The sequence below is a fragment of the Agelaius tricolor genome, unplaced genomic scaffold, assembly GCF_023055355.1.
Source record: "Agelaius tricolor isolate 1412-34295 unplaced genomic scaffold, bAgeTri1.0.p SCAF_28, whole genome shotgun sequence".
Classification (NCBI taxonomy): Eukaryota; Metazoa; Chordata; class Aves; order Passeriformes; family Icteridae; genus Agelaius; species Agelaius tricolor.
This window is the reverse complement of record NW_027269288.1, coordinates 5,532,121-5,553,373: the sequence shown is the minus strand read 5'-3', so window position 1 is coordinate 5,553,373 and position 21,253 is coordinate 5,532,121. Positions and strand designations below refer to the sequence as shown.

Below are 21,253 nucleotides of genomic sequence, written 5' to 3'. Positions count from 1 at the left end.
TTGGGATTAATTGTCTGATTACAGCTTCAAGTTGTGCAGTCCCATCCTCCCAGATTGCTCTCCTCAATTTGCTGTTTACACTTTTTGGGCCTGAAGCTGCAATGTTATCCTTGGTTCTGGGGCTGGAAAAGGATTGTTTTATCTAACTAAACTGTGAGGAGAACTTGCTAACACTTTATATGGAGTTCAGAGTTATATACTAATGCAGTACAGAATCTGAAAAATATGAAAGCTAAAACCTGAGGCATCAGATTCATGGTCAAAAATACTCAATATCCAAATGAAAATCCTGGAATGGCATAATGGAGAGCACCCTCTCCCTGATTTCTTTAGCAGTCCAGCAGAGATCAATCCTGCCTGGCTGCTCCTTGCCCAGGAAGAAGTTGGGAAGTGGCAGCCCTGTTGATTTAGTCCAACACAGGCTCACAGTAAAGTTCCCAGTAACTCAGGGAGCGTGCAGGACTCATAAATTACAGAGCAGCTCACGTTTATCATACACATCGCTGCTTATCTTGTAAACTCATCTGCTGGGCTTGCACGAGCAGTTGATTTAACAGCATGTATATTGTTGAACTTGACACATCCAAGAGTCTAATCAAGCTTTAAGAATACCAGGGATGTCTGGCTGCTGGTGTGAAGTCTCTGCAATTCCTAAGTAATTTCTAAGAATGATCGTGGGCCAGGCTCTGTCGGGTTCACTGCAGGTCACAGGGAATGTCTGTGTTGTAGGGAATTGCAGAGGAGTTTTATCATAGTGCTGGCATGTGTTTTATGATATAAAATGATTAGATGTGTAAAATGAAGTTAATATCCTTTTTCTGTACATTTTCAAGTGGGAAATGACTATAAATTAATTTTGTAGGGTAAAATGCCAGTGAGTAACTGTAGTGCTTGTGTAGCACTGTCCAGGATCTGTCATGGGATGCATGAGGCTGGTGGAAGATGACAGAGATCTGGTGTGTTTGGAGGGAGAACTAATAAAGTTCTGTGTTGTGGCTGGTCTCTCTTATGCTGCTGCTCCAGTTCCCTTTCCTGTGGGGACTGATTTGGTTGATAAACATATGGATTTCATGGGGCTTTGATTCTTTGGATGGGTTAGAGGGTGATAGACACCTTCAAGGTGTTGCTGGTGTGGGATTGCAGGGCTTTTTGGGACTTGGGTCTTTTAAGAGGAATTGATGCACCTTCTACATATTTAGTAATAAAACCCAATAATTTTATATTATTTAGTATTTCTGCTTTTGAGACCCTTGGGCATGGTCAGGTAGGAAAATTTCATCCCTCTTCCTCACTCTCATGCTAAGGAACTGCATTTACTTTGAATTGTGAATGGAAATAGAAGTAACCCGGGCTTGATCAGGTATGGTGTGTTTTAGTTCTAAATGAACTAATAGACCTTGAGTTGCATTTTGCTGCAGCTTGACAAAATTATAGCAGGTGCTGGGGCTCTGTGCTTATTTACTTGCAAATCCTGTCAAGTGTGAACTTCATTTATGACTTCCCTGGCAGGTCGTGCCGCTGTGGTCACAGCTTCTACAGTGTTTTGTTACTGTTGCTTGTAAAATTTGCCACTGAGGGAAATAATGAGCTAAAATAGGCACAGGTAAGCACACACAGGCTCCTTTTGTCCAAATCCATTGAAGTTCTTCTTAAACTTTGCAACTGGAAAGAATTAAACTGTGTTTGTATTTCTGAAATAAAGTTGCGGTTTCAACAGAAAGCTGTTATTTGTCTTTATTGCCATGGCAAATTGTTCTTTTTGGGCTGGGGAACTGGGGGGTTTCCAAGTCTTGTCATTGCTTGAATCTCCTGGTTGCAACCACCCATTCTCCTGTGTGTACATCATGTGTCTCCTCTTTGTTCTAGATGATCATGGGAACAGCAATGGCAGTCATGTAAAAATCTTTTTACCGAAGAAGCTGCTTGAATGTCTACCAAAATGTTCAAGTTTACCGAAAGAGAGGCACCGCTGGAACACTAACGAGGTAGTTAAGTCTCTTACTTATTCTTCAATGTACCAGCTTACTTAATGCTCATGGATTGTTTTGTGAGAGCATGCCGTGCAAGTTACAGGATATGAATTCCCTGGCTCTGGAACCTCTTCCATAAATAATAAGTTATAATACATACTGAAAGTAAGCTTTAAGTGAGACTTGAAGGCAAATGTGGAAGTTGACTTCTGTTTTAGACTTCCAGGAGTCTATTGCTCATGTGTGTGACTTGTCTCTTTCACATCACCTTAATGAACTATTTCAAAATGGTTTAAAATTAGATAGGCGTGTTTGTACCATGATGAATGAAGTGTTACTTTCCTGTGCATGAAGACTTCTGAAGAAAAAATTGGTGTGTGTTCTTTCCTGCCACACAGGGTCCTGGGAAATAACCAGCTTACCTCTGTCTGAGTAATCTCATTAAGAATAAGGAAAACACAGAACTGGGGTTTTTTTACTGGAATCCAGTTACTCTGAGTATGCTGGTTCACAGATCACCTGTTACTGCGTTATGGTTGGGGTAATTTAAATTAAAAAGAAGTATTTAAAATTCTTTGGGCCAAGGTGAAGTTAAAGAACAACCAGGTAGCTCTGCAATCCCTAGGCTTTACTCCTGCTGTGCAGCAATGCTGAATGTCCCATGGCAATACCCACAGTGTGTAGTTTTAGTTTTTAGTAGCTCTGTCTTAGTGTAGCTTTGCCATATTTATGGGAATCACTTAATAATAGAGGAAATCCACTTGGAGAAATGACTATAAAACTCCAGTTAGTGTCTGCTTGTTGAGAGCTGACTGGTCCTGTTCCTCTGATACCTTGTTTGTAGATGTAAACTTGTTAACAGAACCTGTGCTCCTGAGTTTAGCACCTGCAAGTGGCAGCTGAGTGCAGGATCAAACACAGCTCACTTCTCTGTGTGTGTTTGCTGAGCATAGAATCAATCACAGAGCAGTGACTGTGTGTATTTTTCAAAATTGGAGTCCTTACCCCTCTTTTTTTGGTGTCTGGAAGTTACAATCAGGTATTTTTTTTAACATACCCAGTTCTGTGATAGAATGAATCGGGTCTTTGGGGCAGTTGCTGGCCTTGGCTTTTTTGTGTAGATGTTTTTGTCTTGGGTCATTTGAATTGAAATGTAAATCATAGAAAATGTGAGTTGTTGTTTATTCTGTGATAGTGTTTGTATTAATGGGGACAGGGCATGGAGCAGTGGCAGTGGCAGATGATGTTTGGACAAACACAGCTGGGGGCAAGCAAGCTCTGCACAGGTTTGTGACAGAATTATGCTCTTCCCTCTTACTGGAAAGAGCTGCTTGGGGTGGTGTTTAGTCACTTTAATGTTGCTGCTGTCCCCAGTGCAGAACTTTGTGCACATGTGGCTTTGGGTAGGATTGGTGTGTGGAGCTTCTTGGGAGTACAGGATATGACAAAGTTCATTATGCAGCTGAAAACTGTTATTATTCATGAGTAAAAGCAGGAACGTGCAGGTGCTTGGTGTGATATATTAGGTTAGGTGGAGAATTTGGGAGTGTGGCTGTTCTCCTAAGGGTTGTGTCAGTGTTTTGGGGAGTGGGGAGTGAGCAGCTCTGCTGGTGCTCACCAGTGTATTGCTGGTGGAATTATCTGTTGCTGTAATTCTGGATGGATTGTTTGCTGATAGACACAGGTCATCATCAGCTGGGACATAAAAACAGACTCAGCCCCTGTCGGTCTTACTGAATGTCAGATTCCTCTCTCTCATTTGTATCCCCTCTTCACAAATCTCTCACTGAGGCTGTTATGCCATGGGGATGTGGAGCTGGGTCTGTCCATGGGTTGTAGCTTCTGCTGACTCTGCCAGCCTGTGTGGTGTGGTGTGGCTGGTGCAGTATCCCTGTTGCATGATTTAAATGAAAGAGCTTTTCTTGTGGCCAGAGATTTTTTGGCCCCATTAGCTCAGAGGGGGGGAAAAAATAGAAAAAGCCAGAGTCTTATGCTTAGATGAAGTCTTGGAAATTTGTGTTAATTATGGGGGAGGAAGGAGCTGAGCTTCCAGATTTTACTGCCTTCCCCACCCCCAATCTGAAAGTTTAATTCTGTGCACTGTTATAAAACTTGAAATTTTCTTAGGGTATAATTGAATAATAATGTTGGACTACATTCCCGAGGCATTCCTGAGGGAATAAATTTTTTCATCTGAGTACACAGGTGTTCTGCCTGTGCTAGTGAAGACAGAAGTTGTAAAGTAGAGAAGAAAAAGTTGTATTTTATACAGTGGTATTTCCAGAATTTTTGTACTGATTTCAGAATCCCTGGTCCTGTGTATGAGGTGTCTCCTGGACAGGGAGGTTTAGTAGAAAGTGGAAAATAAATGAAATGCCTAAACAACTTAGAGATCTGAATGTATGTGACAGTTCTGTCCTCCCTCAAATGGTGTGTGTTGGGCAGTCACAGGAGGAGTCTCTCCACGAGCTGCAGCGTGTGAGTGTAGCAGACATTGGTGTTGGATTCATCCCCAGGGTGTGGAGGCCCAACCCTCTAACCCAGCCATCACCCGACTCCTAAACGTTCCCTTTGTGCTCCTTTGCATGGAGATGGTTCAAGAAGCCTTGAACACAACTCTTGCCTGTCTCTTGTGGCCCTGAAGCCCAGCACACAGGTGTTCCCAGCCGTGGGGGTGCGGGCAGCAGCATGAGCATGTGCAGTCACTGGGCCTGGACTCCATCGGGCCCTTGGTGCTGCTGGCGCGGAGGTCAGGGAGCAGCCAGGGTACAGCATCACCATGGGAACACAGCAAATAGCTTTTTCTGAGCACTTATGTCTGCAGCTTGAGAATGATGGTTAGATGCTACTCAGGATTGGGTAGTTGGGAGGGAGAAACTGTGTCCTCTGAGAGCTGGGTGGGCTGTGGATGACTTTACATGTAGTAAAATCACGTGATGAGCAGCGAGAGAAATGGAGCGCTTAAAAATGGTTCAAACATGTTATTGAGGTGCTTTCCATTGGATCATGCTTTTGCAACTGAAATGTTTGATGGAAATACATTTCCATACCAAGATGTCATCTTGTCTTAAATCAAGTTTATAGCGGTTTTATATTTCCTACTGAAGGAAGTGTTCCGTCTAATTCAATTTTTTTTTACCAGAGATAGAAAATCTTAAGTTAAGCCTAGCAATTTAATTACAGATTTACATTTTTGAAATGCCTGTAAAGGTGCATTGTGCTTATTTCTCCAGCTCTGGGAGAGGATAGAGATGGGGCTCTCATATTATTTCTCACATTAAGACAAATGAGTTAGTTGCGAGAAACTTCTGCAGTGCTTGTGCTTGTGAGGGAGTTCCTCACTCCAAGGGTTTAGTTGTTGTTCACTCTGAACCATTTTAGGGTTTGTGAAATGCAGATCCACTTTGGTTTCAGTGAGTGGATGGAGCAAAGGCTTCTGGCTCGGCGTGCTGGCAGCGCGCCTTGAGCGAGAATTTTGGGAGCACTGGATCTCGGCTCCCTTCCATGGGAGCAGGGCTGGGTTCTCAAAGCAGGGCTGCACAGAGCCACCCTCCAGGTGCCCCAGCTGAACTCGTGTCCCCTGACAGAGGTGGTGAAGGTGGTGCCTCATTACTGTTAGTCACTTTGGGGGCAGCAAGATGTGTTGTCTGCAGGAGATGCATCCCGCTGCTTTCTGTCTGGGAACTGGGAGCTTCCCGGGGTGCTGGGGCTCAAGGATGTTGGAGTAACCTTGTCTGTGCACAGCGCCTGCCAGACACCGGATTGCAGCTCTGAACAGAGATGCCGTTCGTTAACAGTTGGCAGCCGCAGTCATTAATCATCCTTGTAAACACTTAATGACACGGTGCGAGAAAGAAGAAAAAGTTAAACATTGGAAATGTAAAATGCTATCTTGGGCTTTGGTTCCAATAGGATTCTCTATTTACAGTCTCTTGGGAGAAGCCCAGGACTTTCATGGTAGAAAAAGCCAGCAGCAATTGCTCCATGTGCTTAGGCTTGTCTGGAGGGGCATGGCAGAACTGCCCTGCTCTCTAGAGTCACCCAGCCATCCAGATTTTGCAGTCACTAGGCTCAGATACTGCTTGGGAGAGTATTCAAATAATGCAATTATGAAACTGTATTGAGCATTATTTAGCATAGGAGGAAACCCTCTCTGCCTCTGCTGCCTGGGGGCCCAGGAGTCGCGTGTTCACTGACATCTCGATGTGCTCTGGCGTCCTTGCTTTGCTCGCATGACAGTGACATTCTCCTTTTCACTTGACAACGAGTTATTTGCCATCTTTTCTCTAAAGCACAGAGAAGATCTTGAAGCTTTGGAGAGCTGCCTGAGGGACGTGAGGGACCCAGACTGATAGGGGGAGCGAGTCTGGAGCCTTGGGGCTGGCTGTGATGCTCTGAAATGCTGGCAGGGAGGAGGTGGAAGCAATTCATTCCTACTGCCTGCTCCTGCGGCTCCCCTCGGCTGAGTGGCGGGCAGCTGGTCACCGCACGGCTCCTGTCGCCACACGTTTGTACATCTAAGCCCTGCTCTGCTTCAAACTCAGCAGCAGGGTTACTGCTACTGCTTTTTTTTTCGGTTTTTTTTTTTTTTTTTTCCCTTTTTAATGTTTCTAAGTGTCTTTTAGAATCGACTCTTGTATCAGAAAACTTTAAAAACCTCCTTGTTTTAAGGTGTGGTGTATTGTAACTCTGCACTGCCTGTTCCAGTCCATTCCTTATTCACCAAAGTAGCTGAACATGTTACAAATATGTGATGTTGAGCAAGTGTATGGGACCAGTTTGTGTCACCAGCCCAGCTGGAGCAGGGAAGAGTTGTTGATGTAGGTCACAGTGTCCCCTCAAGATGGCAAAACTCAGTGGAAAAGGAGCAGTGTTCAGTACAGCTCCCTGTGGACTCTGAAGTCCAGCATATTTTTTTAAATGCGTTACATCAATTCATTCAGATGTGTTCAGCCGGAGCTCAGGGTTCCCAAAGCCAGAGGCTGCTGGCAGCTGTTGGGAGAACCCTGTCCCTGCTTAGGAGCACTCCCAGGGCTGGGACATCCTCGCAGTCTGTGTCAGCTCTGGGGTTTCTCAAAAGCAATAAGAATATTGAATTTAGACTAATTGCCTGCTGCCCACGTGATCCCAGTATAAAATACTCCGGTGGTAATGGCAAATGCTGTTACTAGAAATGCTGTTGCTTTCTATTCCACCTGATGATCCTCCACTGGAGGAGCAGCAAGGAAGTGGTTGCAGACCAGCTTGTGTGTGCTCCCACATAGCAGCTCCTCCTGCCCCCACTGCTCTGGCACCTGGGGGTGCCCTTTGCGTGGTGCTGAGCTGTGGACTGAGGCACATTACTACAAGGGTTTGGGAATGGCAGGTGATACCTTGTTGGAAACAAAGTGTTTGCCAAGTGCTGGAGCAGCCAGAGCATCCATAAAATCCAGAGTGCCAGTGTTGGTTCTCATCCTTTATTTCAGTGCTGGTGGTGTGTGAGGGGCTGTGCCTCAGAGAGACCTGTCCCACCTGGCTCTGTCACCAGCGAGCTGGGTGCCTGCGCTGCCAGCCCGTGGGACTGTTCCTCAGAGCCTGCCCCTCCTCTTGGCCACCAGCAGCAATGTGAGGAACCCCACTTGCTTTAAAGAAGAAAGAGCTCAGCCAGTGAAATGCAAGGGAAGCAGTGTTTGCAGCGTGAGCAGAGCAGAAGTGTTGGTGCACCTGACTGGGGCTGTCTGGCGTGTGGGGGCGGCTCCTCCCGCTGCGCATGTGGTTGGGCTTTGAGGCTGATCCGTGAGCGAGATGGGCAATTTCTCCAACACAAGCACTTAATTGTGGGTTTATTTTGTGAAATTAATGAAATCCTGTGCTTTACTTAAATGTGCAAAGCAGGAATGTGTTGCTGGCGTGGTGTTTGCAGTTCCTCAGTTGTGTTTACAGCCCTAATGACTGCTGTGAGCAGGCGGAGGATTGAGCAGTATTGGTAGGTTACCTACCAGTCACCAATGCGGGTGGTTTGAGGAAGGGCAGTAATACCTGTTCATGCTCCAACACAGATCCTCACCTTCCTCTTAGGAAAACGTGGCTTCTTTCCCTTCCCTTTGGTTCATGTTAGGGTCAGTGAAAAAGAGCTGATCTTGTAATGCTGGGCAGTTAGTATGTCAGAGTGCTGGAATTGGAGTGACTCCTGTAAAGCAGACCAAACAGATGGAGGGTTTGGAGTAATTCACTGCCCTTGTTACTTTTTTTTTTTTTAACTCAAAGTTAAACTCTTTTGAATAAATTAAATTAATGAATTAACTTTTTTTACACTTAACGACAGCCTAAAGAAAAAAAACAAACTTCATAGTTAGTTTTAGCATATTGTATAGAAAGTATAAAATATTGATAGTATTTAACCACCTGACTCTCATTAGTGCCCTGTCACAGTACCTCTGAATATTGGTCAGTGGTATTAGGGTTTTTTGCTGTTTGATACTTCCAGGTTCCTCCACAGAATGGGTGTTGTAGATGACCATAGTACAGCAACAAATGTGTGTCCAGATACCTGTACAGTGGCTCCAAATCCTTTGTCTTGTGGGGAAATAAGGTGGAGGATTATTTCCTCCAGTTGATGGATCTGGTGTGCTTTTCCTAACCTGTCATCTGTTGTGGCTTGTCCTTGTTAACTGTACATGATTATCCTGAAATGTAGTATCAAAAGCAAAAGTGGAATTGGGTGTGTGGGGAATAAAAATTTGGAGTTACTGGTTATGGAAACTCTTCTTGAAACATGAGGGAGTCAGGAGAGTGGATTAATTCAGTTAGTATTTACCAGTTTATCTGCAGGAACACAGCAGTAGTGGTAGGTACCATTGCATTGTGCATCTGGGTCTCTGGCTTGCCCAGCACTGAGTAAAATACTCACTGGTGTTACACAAGGTGTGCTTCTGTGTTATGCAAGGAAAATGGTACAACAAAGTCAATTTAGAAACTCAGTCTCTCTGCCAGGGCCTGGCATGTACACAGGAATTGGTTTACTTGGCAAATGAATGGGAATTGAGAAGATTATATTTTGTAGGGGATTGAAATCCTGTCATCTTGGTCTCAGGTTTGCTGCTTCTAAGGGTGGCTGTTTCATTTGGAAGAGAAAATCAGAGAATTTAGATTAGAAAGAAAAACTAGATATGAAGGAAAAATTAATGCAAGTGAAAGCAAAGGTTTTCTTCTGCTGGGGCACTACCTAAGGGAAAGAGGTAAAGAAGCAGTGGTCTTTGTGGGGAACAGTGTCCTAGGGACAGCAGGAGAGGGCATAATCCACTGCAATGGGGAGAAGAAAACCCAATTCTCTGTGTTCATTGCTTTGTATCTGCTGTCTGTGCCCTGTTGTTGACAGACTGCAGGAGCTGGGAGCTGTTTGCAGCACACAGCCCTGGACTGGGCCAGGCACTGGAGAGCCCTGTATCCCACCTTGGGTTCGTGCCCCACCAGTGTTGTCCCAGGGCTAAAATGTTCCTGGAGTTGCCTAAAACTCATCTTTGCAAACTTTCTGTTACCTGAGAAGTTGTGGTCCTGCAGGCATGTCCCTGTCATGCACCTCCAAGTTTCCTGAGCTCTGGGGTCTTCCTGGTGACACAACTCATGTTGATGCCTTCAGACTCATTTATCTGATGAGCCACTGCAAGTCTGTGTCCGTGCTGTTGAGTTATTGCAGAGTTGCTGGGTTCCAAACTGCTTTCTTTGATATCGAGGTTGTCTGGCACATCTGCAGTGTGAGCTGTGGTGAGGGGAGGCAGTCCAGCACAGCAGTGAGGGAGCAGCAGAAATGTGGATTTACTGGTTTGGCTCACAGAAACTGGAATTAATAAATGGTGGAAATAATGGCAGGAACTGAGTTTTAAGGTCAGCAAGCAGTAGCTTTAGCAGGAGGGTTTGCCAGACACGGTTGCTGAGGGGAATAAGGACCTTCTTGCATTCTTCAGCAAGTTCCTGACTGTGACACACATGAAGCAGCAATGACATGGAAAGATGAGATGTTTTCTGGAAAAACATCCAGGCAGATTAGATCCTTGTGCTGTGTCTCAGTGGGTGATTCTCTGACACTGGGGGCTTCTTTGCCTTACAAAGGCAGGGTTTTGTGCGGGGAGTTTTTTTCTTGGCTTCAAGCACAGGGCTGGTTTGGTTCAGATAAGAGTCTCCCAAAACTTAATGCCTTGCCAGGCAGGGGGAGGGATGCTGGAATGAAGAGGAATGAAATGCCCTTGGTGGTTGTCTTTCTCCAAAAGTTATCTGATGTAAATATTACGTTCCCTGCATAAATTTAGTATAGATAATTGACTGCATCTTGCTTGGAAATGGGTACCAAAGGTTGTTTTATAGCTTCTGTGTAATTGAAATTCCAGGAGGAGAGGCCTTTGTCTTGGAAACCACATTTGAATTACTTTTTTATTGGAGTGTTAAAGCAATACGTTACAATGTGAGGGGTTCAGCGTGCGTGTGTGTCAATAATTACCAGATTTCCACAGTTACAGTGAATAAAGAAAACTGTTGAAAAAGCATGTCAAGCTTTCTCTGAAAAGCAGCCATCCAGCAGTTGTGTTGACAGCCAGGAGTGTTCTGACCTAAGCAGAGCCTCCTTGGCACAGGTAGGGGTCAGTGCCAATGCAGGACCTGCAGCTGACGCTTGGGCTGCGCAGCCTCATTCCCTCGGTGCTGAGAACAGTTTGTGAAACAAGAAACCAATGCTCCAACATGGAAATGGGAAAACTTTAAGGAGCCTTTCTACAGGGAGGTTAATAATAATAACAAGCCAAAGTGGCTGGAAACAGGAGTTGCCCAGCGTGGCTGCAGGAGGGGCAGCAGCCATGGCACAGGAGAGCAGCTGAGTGTGCTGCTTGGGCTGGGTGTGGAGTGCAGAGCTTTGATGTGCTTCCATAGAAGGTTCTAGTTTTACTCACTGAAGCTCCTTTGTTTTGCAGAGATCTTGATGCAGACGCCCTTTTGGATTTCTTTTTAATAGTGTGTGACCCTTCACCTTTGATCCCTTGACCTGCATTACTTTGGTAACCATTTCATTTTTTTAATTTCATTTCATTTTTAATTTTGGTGTGTAAGCTGTAACATTTCATCATTTTAAACTGTAGCGTTCTTTGACCTCCCCAGATGTCTTTTTTCTTTTCTATGAGGATGCCCAATGTTGCTTTTTCTTGAATAAACATTATTTCAGTTGTTAATAAAATATGTATTTTTCGTTGGTTTTTTGCTTCTTTTAAGTTTAACTGTGTGTATGTTGCCTGTATAATACTTCTTTTGATCTGTGTTCTCCCACTCAATCTATTTTGATATTTATGTACATCTTTGCTTTTAGTTCACATTTTTTCTACAGTTGATTTGTTCAGTAAAACCCATTCATGTGGCCTGTCCATGGCCCATCTGTATCCCCCTCTAGTCAACTTTTGTAGCTTAAAGTAACCTTGGGAGCATTTCAGATACACTTACAAATAAGAACTATTCTTTGCTGTTAAAATATTTTTCCTGTCCTGAAGTTAACTTTTCCAAACCATCAGCTCCAAACTGATAGCTGTTTTAATAAAAGATTAGGCTTCAGACCAAAATGAAAATCTCACTTGAAACTCAATTTGCATTTATTTTTCTGTTATCATTGGAGCCCAAAGGGAAGTTATCAATGCTTGGAGCTGTGCTTTAGGCACGGCTGTGCTTAGGGAAGCAGCGTTGTGTGTACGTGGGATGGCAAAGCCCCCAAAGCTTAGTTGGCTCTTTCCATTTTCCTCTTGAAAGGGAAGCAGTGGATAAGACAGATTTTGGCCAGATTCTATTTTTATCTGGTAAAGGATCATATGAAATCCACTGAGCACGGCCCACTGAAGTACAGATTACTTTTTAAGTGTCTCATTATTTTATTCTCTAACATTTAATGCTGAAGTTTTAATTGCACACAGATGAAGCTGCTAAATGAGCACTGAAATGGATTTAGGTCTTCTCAGAGCCTTGTTGATGCTTATAAAACTTTATATCATTCATTAGGACTACAGATTAAAATTGTAGAGAGCTGTTCACATAGTACCACTGGCCTCTGCTGGTGCCTGGCCTCTGGAGGAGCCTGAAGCTCACCTGAACACCCTCCTGCTGACCCTTTCCCCAAGGAAACTGGACTGCATTTGGCTCTGCTCCCTTGTCTGGGGGTCCTGCTGGGCTGAGCCTGAGTTGTCTCCTTCCCCCCTGAGTCCTCTGTGAGTCTTGAGGGATTCAGCCCTAGCAGGTTGTACCTGGTTCATCCTAGTGAGGATGCACCATCAACACCAGAACCTGCTTCAGGAAACAGGTTTGAATTGGCATCCCTGCCTGAAAAAGGTATTTCCAGCACTGATCTCTGTGCTTAACCACAGGATCCCTGTTTTTAAACTACCCGTGTGGCAGAAATGCCTGTTAAAATAGTGGCAGATCCAGTTTTCACAGAATTCCCTGCCCAGCACCTCTGTGTTACTGTGTGAGTTTCTCTGACCCTGTGGCTATGAGCTGTGCTGGACTGTCACAGCCTCCATCAGTGCTTGAAGCATTCAGGTGGATTTTCCTTTCCCCTCCTGTTCAAAATTTTAGCTGTAATTGTTTCTGTAGACCTGGAGTTGTCAGTTCTGGTACACAGACTGCTGCTCCTCACCGAGCCTGTCTGGGATAGCTGGGATTTGGCTTTGGCTTGGGTTTAATGCTACCTGTCATCCTGAGGAGAAGAAGAATCCTCCAGAAACCATCTTAAGCCATTTCTTCAGTCTCCAGAAGAGGGTTTTTAAAACTCAGTGGGAAAAAATACTTACTTTGCCCAAGAAAACCTCTTGAAGACTCTTTTTCTCCTCATAACACATATTTTATGTTGGCAGCAGTTAGATGTGAATGCCCTGACTTTCCAGGGCAGCAGTTCTTAAAAACCTTTATTTAAATGTCTGGAAACTGAAGGAAATCTCCTTCCTTGTGCAGAGGGCTGGCTGTTGGCTGCCTCCTGCTAGAACAAATAGCAGGGAAAAAGAAGAAATGAAATAAAAATGTCTGATGTTGGGAATTGGAGTCAATAATAAAAAAAAAAACAGAGCTTAAAAGATGGTTAGAATGTCTTGTTTCTTTTTTTTTTTGTCTCATTTCATGTTTTGTCATGTCCATCCTGCCTTCTTTCATAAGGTAAGCACTCTGACCCATGGCATTCTCTGGGTGTAGCTGCCAAGGTGGTGGGATGACAGAGTGTGATGCATGCTTTGTTGTGATATTTCCATGTATTGTGTTAGATGCAGATGATTATTTGCAGTAATTGGTGTAAATAATATGGGTTATGCCTGTTCAGCTATTGCATGGGCTTCCAGGATGCTAGAGCTGCTGAGGGAGGAGGAGGTCCAGCCTTTGGGAAGGGGGAGATAGAAATTGTCCCTCATTTCCTCTTTAAAACACAGTAAACATTGGCAAGAAAGGCTGCTTTGTTGACCCAGCAACAGCACTGCTATTTGCCCCAGTGTAAAACCTGTCCCTGGGTTTTTGCTGCAGTGCTCCTGGATACAGCAGGAACAGCAACAGCTGACCCTTGGATGGCAAGAGATGATGGAACTTAATTCACTTTACTGAGCTTGTTTTTCACTGAGCAGTAACTCAAATACATGTTTTCATCAAACACTTAATCAAAGAACTACTCAAATGCTGCAAAATGTTTGCAAAGCAAAACATTTGTCTGTTTAGATTTTGAGAGAATACTCTATTGAGAGATTTGTTCCTGCTTACGAGGTTTTTCTGTTACTCAAAGCCAGAATGTTGACAACATCCACTCCTGAAACAAGTCTTAATTTTGAAATCTATGCAGTATCTTCTGCTGCTGGAGGCTTTTATGTATTAACCTTAACAGAAGGCTGAAGGGCTGAAATGAAATCCTTGGCACACGTACAAGATTCAGAGCGTTGCATGTCTTGCAGTTCAGGTAATGCAGCTGGGGTTGGATTAACCTAATCTGCTTTATTCAACCTAATAGACACCTGTGTGTCATCTGCATGTGCTGCTTATTTAATAAAACATAGGAAGCAGCAAATTGCTCACTTTGGTCTGACTTCTTTTGAAAATCAGATGTATTGGTCAGCACAAACACACCATTTTCTGTTAACACTGAAACTCATCCAGAGGTACAGGACAGGTCTGTATCTCCTGCCCAAGACTACCTGGGAAAACATAGATTTCTTGTGCAGCACCTGACCCTGTGCAACAAACTGACCAAGTGCCAGCTAACCCTCCTCATGTTTCAGGGCTGGTGGGTTCTAGGCTTGGATCCTGCTGCTCCCACTGCTCTTGTGCTCAGAGGGGAAGGGAATTCCCCCTTTCCAGAGCAGAGCCTGGGTGCTGCTCTGGCCTCACCGGCTGTTGGGGCAGCCACTCTGCAGGGAGGTTCTCTTTAGGGTGGGGGTGAATTTCTCAGGCTTATCACCCTGCTTGCTGCTCTGGGTGTATGTTGGTTTTCAAAGTCCTTAAATAATTTAATTATTGCTCCTGCTTTAATCTCTAACTTCTTGACATGCATTAAGGACTCTGATGGCTGAGGGGTTGAGCTGGCGCCATTGGGCAGCCAGCCCTGACCCTCTCCTGTGCTTCTGCTTTTCCTCTGCTTCAGAAGTAGAACTGTAGCCCTTGACACCCTGCATTGGCTTTGTGTCTGCTAGAGCAGGGTCCTCTGCCTGTTCCCCGCTCTTAGATGCACATTCAGTTCAGAAAATGCTCAGTGATAAACATGTGTTTTTATTTCTCCTTCAGGTTTGGCTTGTCTGCTTTTCAGCTCTTCTAGACATTGGAAATTCCAGTTTGTGTTTATTTTCTCTGGATTCCTTCCCACAAGACAGAAGTGAATTCAGCATGGATTATTGGGGAGAGCCTTGGCTGGGAATAAGGATAATTGCAGCCTCTGGCTGTGCCACAGTTTCACTGATGATTTCTTTTAAGTTACTCACCTGCACTGTATCTGTTTCCTCAGCTGTAAAATGTGGGTAATTACCTCCATTGTAAAATGTTACAGGGTCTGCTGGTAATTATATGAACGAAGTGCTAATTACAGTGATTATCCCTTGGACCTAGTCTAGATCTGGCTGATGTTCCTGTTGTGATGAACGCATGAAACAAATACTACAACTTGCTTTTCTCCATTCTTTGCGAGGGCCTGGGAGGTGCCATGTCACAGGATGTGTTCCCAGTGAGAAGCTCTGCTGCCCTGTCACCCAGATCCCTCTGCTCATTTCTCATTCCCCTCCACCCTCTTGTGTTACAGGGCTGTGGGCTGAGGAATTACTGATTCAGTAGTTGGAGCCACATATGATCTGATTGCCAGGGTTTATGCTGTGGCTTTGCTTTTCCTCTTGGGGATATGTAGAAGGCAGCAGCCAGGGAACTGCTCCCGAGGTACCACTTGGGTTGGGGCCAGTCTGTGCTGCCTAGTGGCCTCTGTTCCTTAAGAAGTTCTGACCTTGATGCCAGGAGAGTTGTCCTTCCAGCTGTGGAGATTATTTCCCTCCTGTAAAAGCCTACAGCTTCAAGACTTTATTATCAAACATTTTATTTGGCTTTCTCTTCTCTATTTATTTAGGACACATTTTCTTTGTAGCTGGGAATAGCCCTACTATCCCCTGAGCAGGGCTGGGTAGTGGAGGAAGAACTGATACTCTTCAAGGTAGAAATGGAGTGTTCTCATCCAGAAAATCCTCCTGCTGCTGCTGGGAAGGTGCTGTAGTTTTTGTTGGTAGTAATCATATATCCGGTAATTATGACAGCCTCCTCTCCTATGCAATCCCTGCCTTCCCTGGTCTCAGACCTCATGGCACAGTAACAACAAAAATCATGTGCTTGGTTCATCTTGCTGCAACTCTGCCTGCTCTGTTCTGCCACATCTTATTCCCTACCTTCCTTGCTTCTGCTGGATGGATTTTCTGCCTTTGCCTCCAGCCTCCATACACCTGCTTCCCATCAGCCTCAGCCTTTCTTTGCCCTGGAAGAGCAAGGCTCAGTTAAGTCTGCAGAATTTGGTAGCTGAGCAGCTCTTCCTTTCTCAGAGTTTGACGAGCGCAATGAATTTTTAACTTTTAAGAGAAGGTTTTAGTTCCTGTCCGGGATGATGGTTTGGAAAGGCTTTCTGGCAATGGGAAGGCAGTCTTTAATTGCAGTTTTGCACCTGAATTTTCCAGACTAGATGCTCTTTTCTGACAGCTTCTGTCTGATTGATTCTCTGGCCTGTTCTTTTCCATGACAGGATACTTGAGTGCTCCAGGGATGGGAGCAATGTGCCACTCCTGAGTGGTGAAAGCGTTCATTGCCAGGCAGTGAGGGTATGGAAGGAACTTTTTTCGTTAGGTGGAGGAAAAAGTAGATGAGGGATTATCATCTCTCTCACGATTTGCTCTTGCATTGCTTTAGAGCATCTAAACTAGAGAGGTGTGTCTGTAGTGTGTCTGCGCTTCACCTAATGCTCATCTGCCAGACTTGTTTGAAAATCCTTCATTTGGAAAGCAAAAAAATCGGTTTGTTCCTGCAAAAACATCATCTATTAAGATGAATTAATTTGGTGTGAGATGCTTCAAAAGTGAATGATGCCATATCCATGTTCTTACTGCCCGTTGCACAAGAGAACTGGTTTGTTTGCTCTCTGCAAGTCACATGCTGAAGGATGTTAAATTGCTGTGTAACCTGGAGGGCAATCAGTGATTCAGATTTGAGATTTATCCAAGTCTAATTTTGCAGCAATATCTGGAGTTTGTGTATCTTGGCACCACTCTGAATGCTCTGCATTAAGAGTGTAGATAAAACACAATTTTTTAAAAAACTTAAGTGTATAGTAACATAATAATTATAAACTTTCTCAAATCTTCTTTTTCTTAAAAATAAGAACAGTGTTTGGTTTTCATTGAGGTGTAAAGTGTTGTGCAAAATCACTGCAACTTGCGACAAAAATGCTTTAAAGTATCTGGATGAAAATGCAGCATCACCATGAAAACAAAAGTATTAATGCAAAAGTGGTTCCAAACGAGGTGCTGCTGCTAAATGAAGGTTTTCCTGGTTTTGAGAGCCGGTTTTTAAGCAGTGATATCCTCCGTGGGGGGCAATTGCACACCCCAGGGAAGGAGTTGAGGAGCACTTTGTGTATGTCAGGGCTTGCTGCAAAGAAATCTATTCATTTTTACATCTTTTTGTAATTACCTGTCGCTGCTCGGTTTGTGAGTCAGTAGTTTATAGATAAACACAGCGCAGCAGTGCCGGGGGTGCCGCTGGCCGCAGCCCCCCCCGGCTACCTGGCCTGTCCGGGCTGTGCCGATGGCCCCGGTGCTTTTGGCATCGCCTCTCACCCATCCAGCCTCGCTCGGTACCGGGGACCTGAGGCGTGCGGGCACGGCCTGGCGCCCCGGAGCCGCCGGCCGGAGCTGCCCGTGCCCGCCTCGCCGGAGGAGGAGGAGGAGGAGGAAGAGGAGAGTTTCCATCGCGCCCCGTTCGCAGCTGCCCCCGTGTCTGTACGGACGCGGAATCCCCACAGGAGGGTGCTGCGAAGGCACTGAATGTGCAGGTTTGCAGGGAAGATGAGGGCTTGGAGGAGACGGCGATTGTAGGGCAGCCAGCGCCGTGGCTCCGCAGAGCGGGGGCAGCGCCGGGGCCGTGCCCGGGGAGCGGCGCGGGGGAGGCCGCCCGTGGTGGCCGCAGCAGCCGCTGCCGTGCTGTGGGCTCCGTGTCCGGTGTGCGAGCAAAGGCGGCGGCAGCACCGACACTCGGCTGCTGCAGGGTCCGGGGCTTGGTGGCTGCAGAGCGTCCCGGGGCTGTTCCCCTGCCTCCTGCTCGTGCCGGCTGGCGCTGGGACCCTTCCCCTGTGAGCATTGTCCGTGTGGCTTTCTGCAGCGAGCCTTGCAGCACCCAGCTACTTTCCCGTCTGCGTGTAGTATGTTTAGTCTGCACAAGTGGCAAAATGTATTTGCTTCCAAGTAGAGACAGCCTCCAAATTCTGTCCTAAAATACTTTGTAAGTTGGACCATTTTATTCAGTGCGATCAGATGAGAAATAACGGCAAAACCTCCCTTTGGTTGCTGGCTGTGCAACCCTCTTCCAAATATTTTAGTTAAAGGGATTATTTCTTTTGCATAATACATGCTCATGCCAAAAAACTTGTCTGACAAGGCCAGTTAAGCAGCACTTTCACGTGATTCTCCCTTTAGCTGTGTGCTGCTTCACCCTGAAATTGTGTGATCATTTAAAAGAAAACAACCCTTCACCCCGGGGGCTCCACACATCCACTCTACCCCTCACTTCCTTCTGTTGCTTTTCACTTTTTAAATAAACTTTTGAAACGGAGGATTATATAACTGAAGAAGAGACTTCTCTTTGGGATGACCTCTAGGACATGTGGGGGCATTCAGTCTAATTCTGTTATATGGGAATGTGGGAGCTCTGATCCCTTCCTTTTAATGGCAGCAGGATCAACTGATCTGTTGGAGCTGTTGTAGAGAGAGGCTATAAAATTAACTACTCACTGCATTAGAGCACCTCACTTGGAAACCTGGGACTGAGATCCATGTGCAAGTCCTGTGGCATTCCCTGCTGTCCATGGGGGCATCACAGCATGTGCTGGTTCAGTACCTGGGTTTGGATCCCAGGTGTTTGGATGGAGGACCGTGTCCAGCAGTGATGGTGCTTTGTGTTACTCTGTTTGGCACTCATCTGAAATTGCATCACCAAAAAACGCTTTTGGTGGGATGGGTGATCCCAAAGTTTGGCTAATACACACTGTGGAAGAGGTGCCTGGCAGCAGTGGGGGCTTTGCCTCAGCACCCGCATGGCAGGGGCAGAGCTGGTCTTGTATCCAAATGCTGTTAGATCAGCTGCAGGCGAATACAAATAGACTTGGATTTTGGCCCTGTAAAGGGAGACTTTCAGCTTCCCCCGGGAATTCTGCCTTGGCAGAAACCAGCTGTAGTTCAGTGGTTTCTGTTACCAGGCAGAGTCTGTTTGGATGTTAGAAAATTAGAGCAGAAATTCCTGCAGCAGTCAGCTGTGTCTGCGTCACCTCTGTGACCTCTAACTGCTACTCCTGCAAACAGTTGCCATTAAACACAGTCAATAACCCCCTTCTGCATTCCATTGGATCGTCTCTTCCTGCCATCTCAAATGAAAAATAAACAAAAGAGCTTAAGCGTGCAACGTGCTAAATAGACTAATCAGCTGTGAAAATATTTTATGGGGGAATCTGGGGCAAGAGCTGTCAGTGGGAGCGAGCTGATTGGAGCTGCAGCAAAACAGCTCCGGGAGGCGGCCATGGGGACAGAAGGGAAAGATCTGTTCAAATGTATGCGTGCTATTTTTTTTACCCCTTTCTGAGTAGTTTTAGGAAATCCCTCCCTCTGTAAATTGATTACCTCTGCACATCAGAATGCCTTGGCTCTAAGTACGCACTAAGCTGCTCCTATGCTGATTTGACTTTGCCTGTTAAATGTAAAACAGGTTTTAATCTTCTCATTTAGATGTTTTAATAGAAAGTAAATGTTCAACTTGCTTTGCTGTGGCCTCCAAATCTTTAATCCGTGGGAATGTTTTTAATGAAAGGGAAACTGTGCTTTTGTTTAAAGCACGGGGTGATGCTGCAGGCAGTAGTGCTGGTGGGGGGAATTGCAAACCCACACCAGAAATTTTTGGCACTGGTGGATCCCGGATTTGGGGATTATGGATTTAGGAATATTGGGAGAATGACAAGGGGATAGTCTTGGGACAGTCTGTGGCTGGGAATGGGTCTGTAACCAAGTTCAGTGTCAGTGATTCCTGCCCCCGAATTCAGAATCATCCCTGTGTTCTGATGATGTTACAGGGCTGTTGCTGCTCCAGCAAGGGAGAGCTGAGCAGAGCCGTGTGCTTGCCAAGGAAACCGCAAAGCAGGCAGCACCGGGTTTTGTTCTGCACACGAAAGGGGGGGTTCTGCTCTCCTGAAGCCACTCAGCTTACTTATGATTTAATTTAATGTAATTTGTTAAAGAAGATGTGGCTCCAGGACACACAATACAGCTGGCAAAGTACTATGACAAAGTCAAAACTGAACAAGGAGTGGAGCATGCAGTAAATGTGGGTAGAAACCACCTAGGGGCAATCCAAGGCACTTGTGCTCACTTTGGGGCAGGACCCACAGCTGTTAGCCCCTTCAGTTGCATTTTCTGCCTCAAATTAGAATCAGGACTTTATTAGGTTAAAAGTACAGCAAGACCTGGAAGATGGAGAGTGCTGCCAAAGGATTTACCTCCGTGTTTCCCACCAGCCTGTGCTGCCAGAAGGGGGATGCTGCTCAGGGCAGCTGAAGGCAGACAGGCACCTCCAAGGAAGTGCTTCATAAACACAACTTCCCTCATTGGAAAGCCGACTGCACCGATAAAGCTTTGGCTGGGTAAATAAAGTGTTCTGATTTCCAGGCCTTTATTGTAAGTTGTCAAGCTGTAATTGTGTAAGTGCCAGGGTTATAAATAGCGGGTGCAGCTGGCAAGGCCCAGCCATGGCACACCGTGGCACCGGTGCTCCGTAGTGAGAATTGGGAGGATTGTTCTCATTTGGGTTTTGGCTTCTGCTTTTGCACTCCACGCTTTTCCCACCTGGGCTTGCAGGGACTGGTTCCTGTAGCCAGGCCTGGCCATCCTTTGTGGGACAGGGGCCAGCTTGGATGCAGGAGCATCCTGCGGCACCTGGATTTGTACCTGATCTGTGCATCAACTGGGCCGTGTGCAGAAGGCAAGGAGAAGAAATTTTACTATTGGTAAAATAATAAATCGACTTCAGACTGAAACAGTTCATTATTGCAGTGTCAGTACACTTAAGAGGCTGGTGCTGCATCACAGGTGTGTGGATGCCTGTGGAAAATAGTGTCATAAGGGATGTCCCAGCAGTACCTGCAGTGAAGGATTCGCTGTTCTCCACAGGATGACTGCAGAGCAGTTTGCATACATCCATGGGGAAACAGAGCTGCTCCTTCACTGTGCACCAGAGGGATGAGTTAGGTTTTATAACATAGTAACTTAAATATTTAATTTTCTGAGTTGTCGTTTTTCTAATTAAATTAATATGCAATTTTTTTTCTGTTTGCCTTTTTATTTTGAGGTTTTTTTCTCTTTGACCAAAATCCTAATAACCCAACAGGTCACAGGCATGTCAAGATGCTGGGACAGTGCTAGGGGCCGAGGAGAGCAGAGCTGGGGCTGTGTGTGGAGGGTTGGGGTGTGGCAGGAGGACAGTGGTGGAAAAATGTTTGCCTTCCCTGTGGGAGTGGGGTTGAAACGCTACATCAG

At 45.5% G+C, this 21,253-nt stretch overlaps 1 protein-coding gene and 1 long non-coding RNA gene across 8 annotated transcripts in view; both read left to right on the top strand.

Annotated features, from left to right (window-relative positions):
* The window catches only part of CAMTA1 (calmodulin binding transcription activator 1), a 248,296-nt gene that overhangs the window by 22,094 nt on the left and 204,949 nt on the right, over positions 1–21,253 (top strand). For all 6 annotated transcript variants that reach the window (XM_071449111.1, XM_071449110.1, XM_071449115.1 and 3 more), the window contains one exon: positions 1,867–1,985. In XM_071449111.1, the coding sequence (XP_071305212.1) occupies positions 1,867–1,985 (119 nt within the window). The remainder of the gene's footprint in view (positions 1–1,866; positions 1,986–21,253) is intronic.
* On the top strand, positions 10,908–21,040 carry LOC139600733 (uncharacterized). Of its 2 annotated transcripts, XR_011682652.1 has the most exons (3): positions 10,914–10,993; positions 11,976–13,902; positions 14,724–21,040. It is a non-coding gene; the product is annotated as an uncharacterized lncRNA (long non-coding RNA). The 2 variants fall into 2 exon arrangements; XR_011682651.1 differs by lacking the exon at positions 11,976–13,902 and having other exon boundaries at positions 10,908–10,993.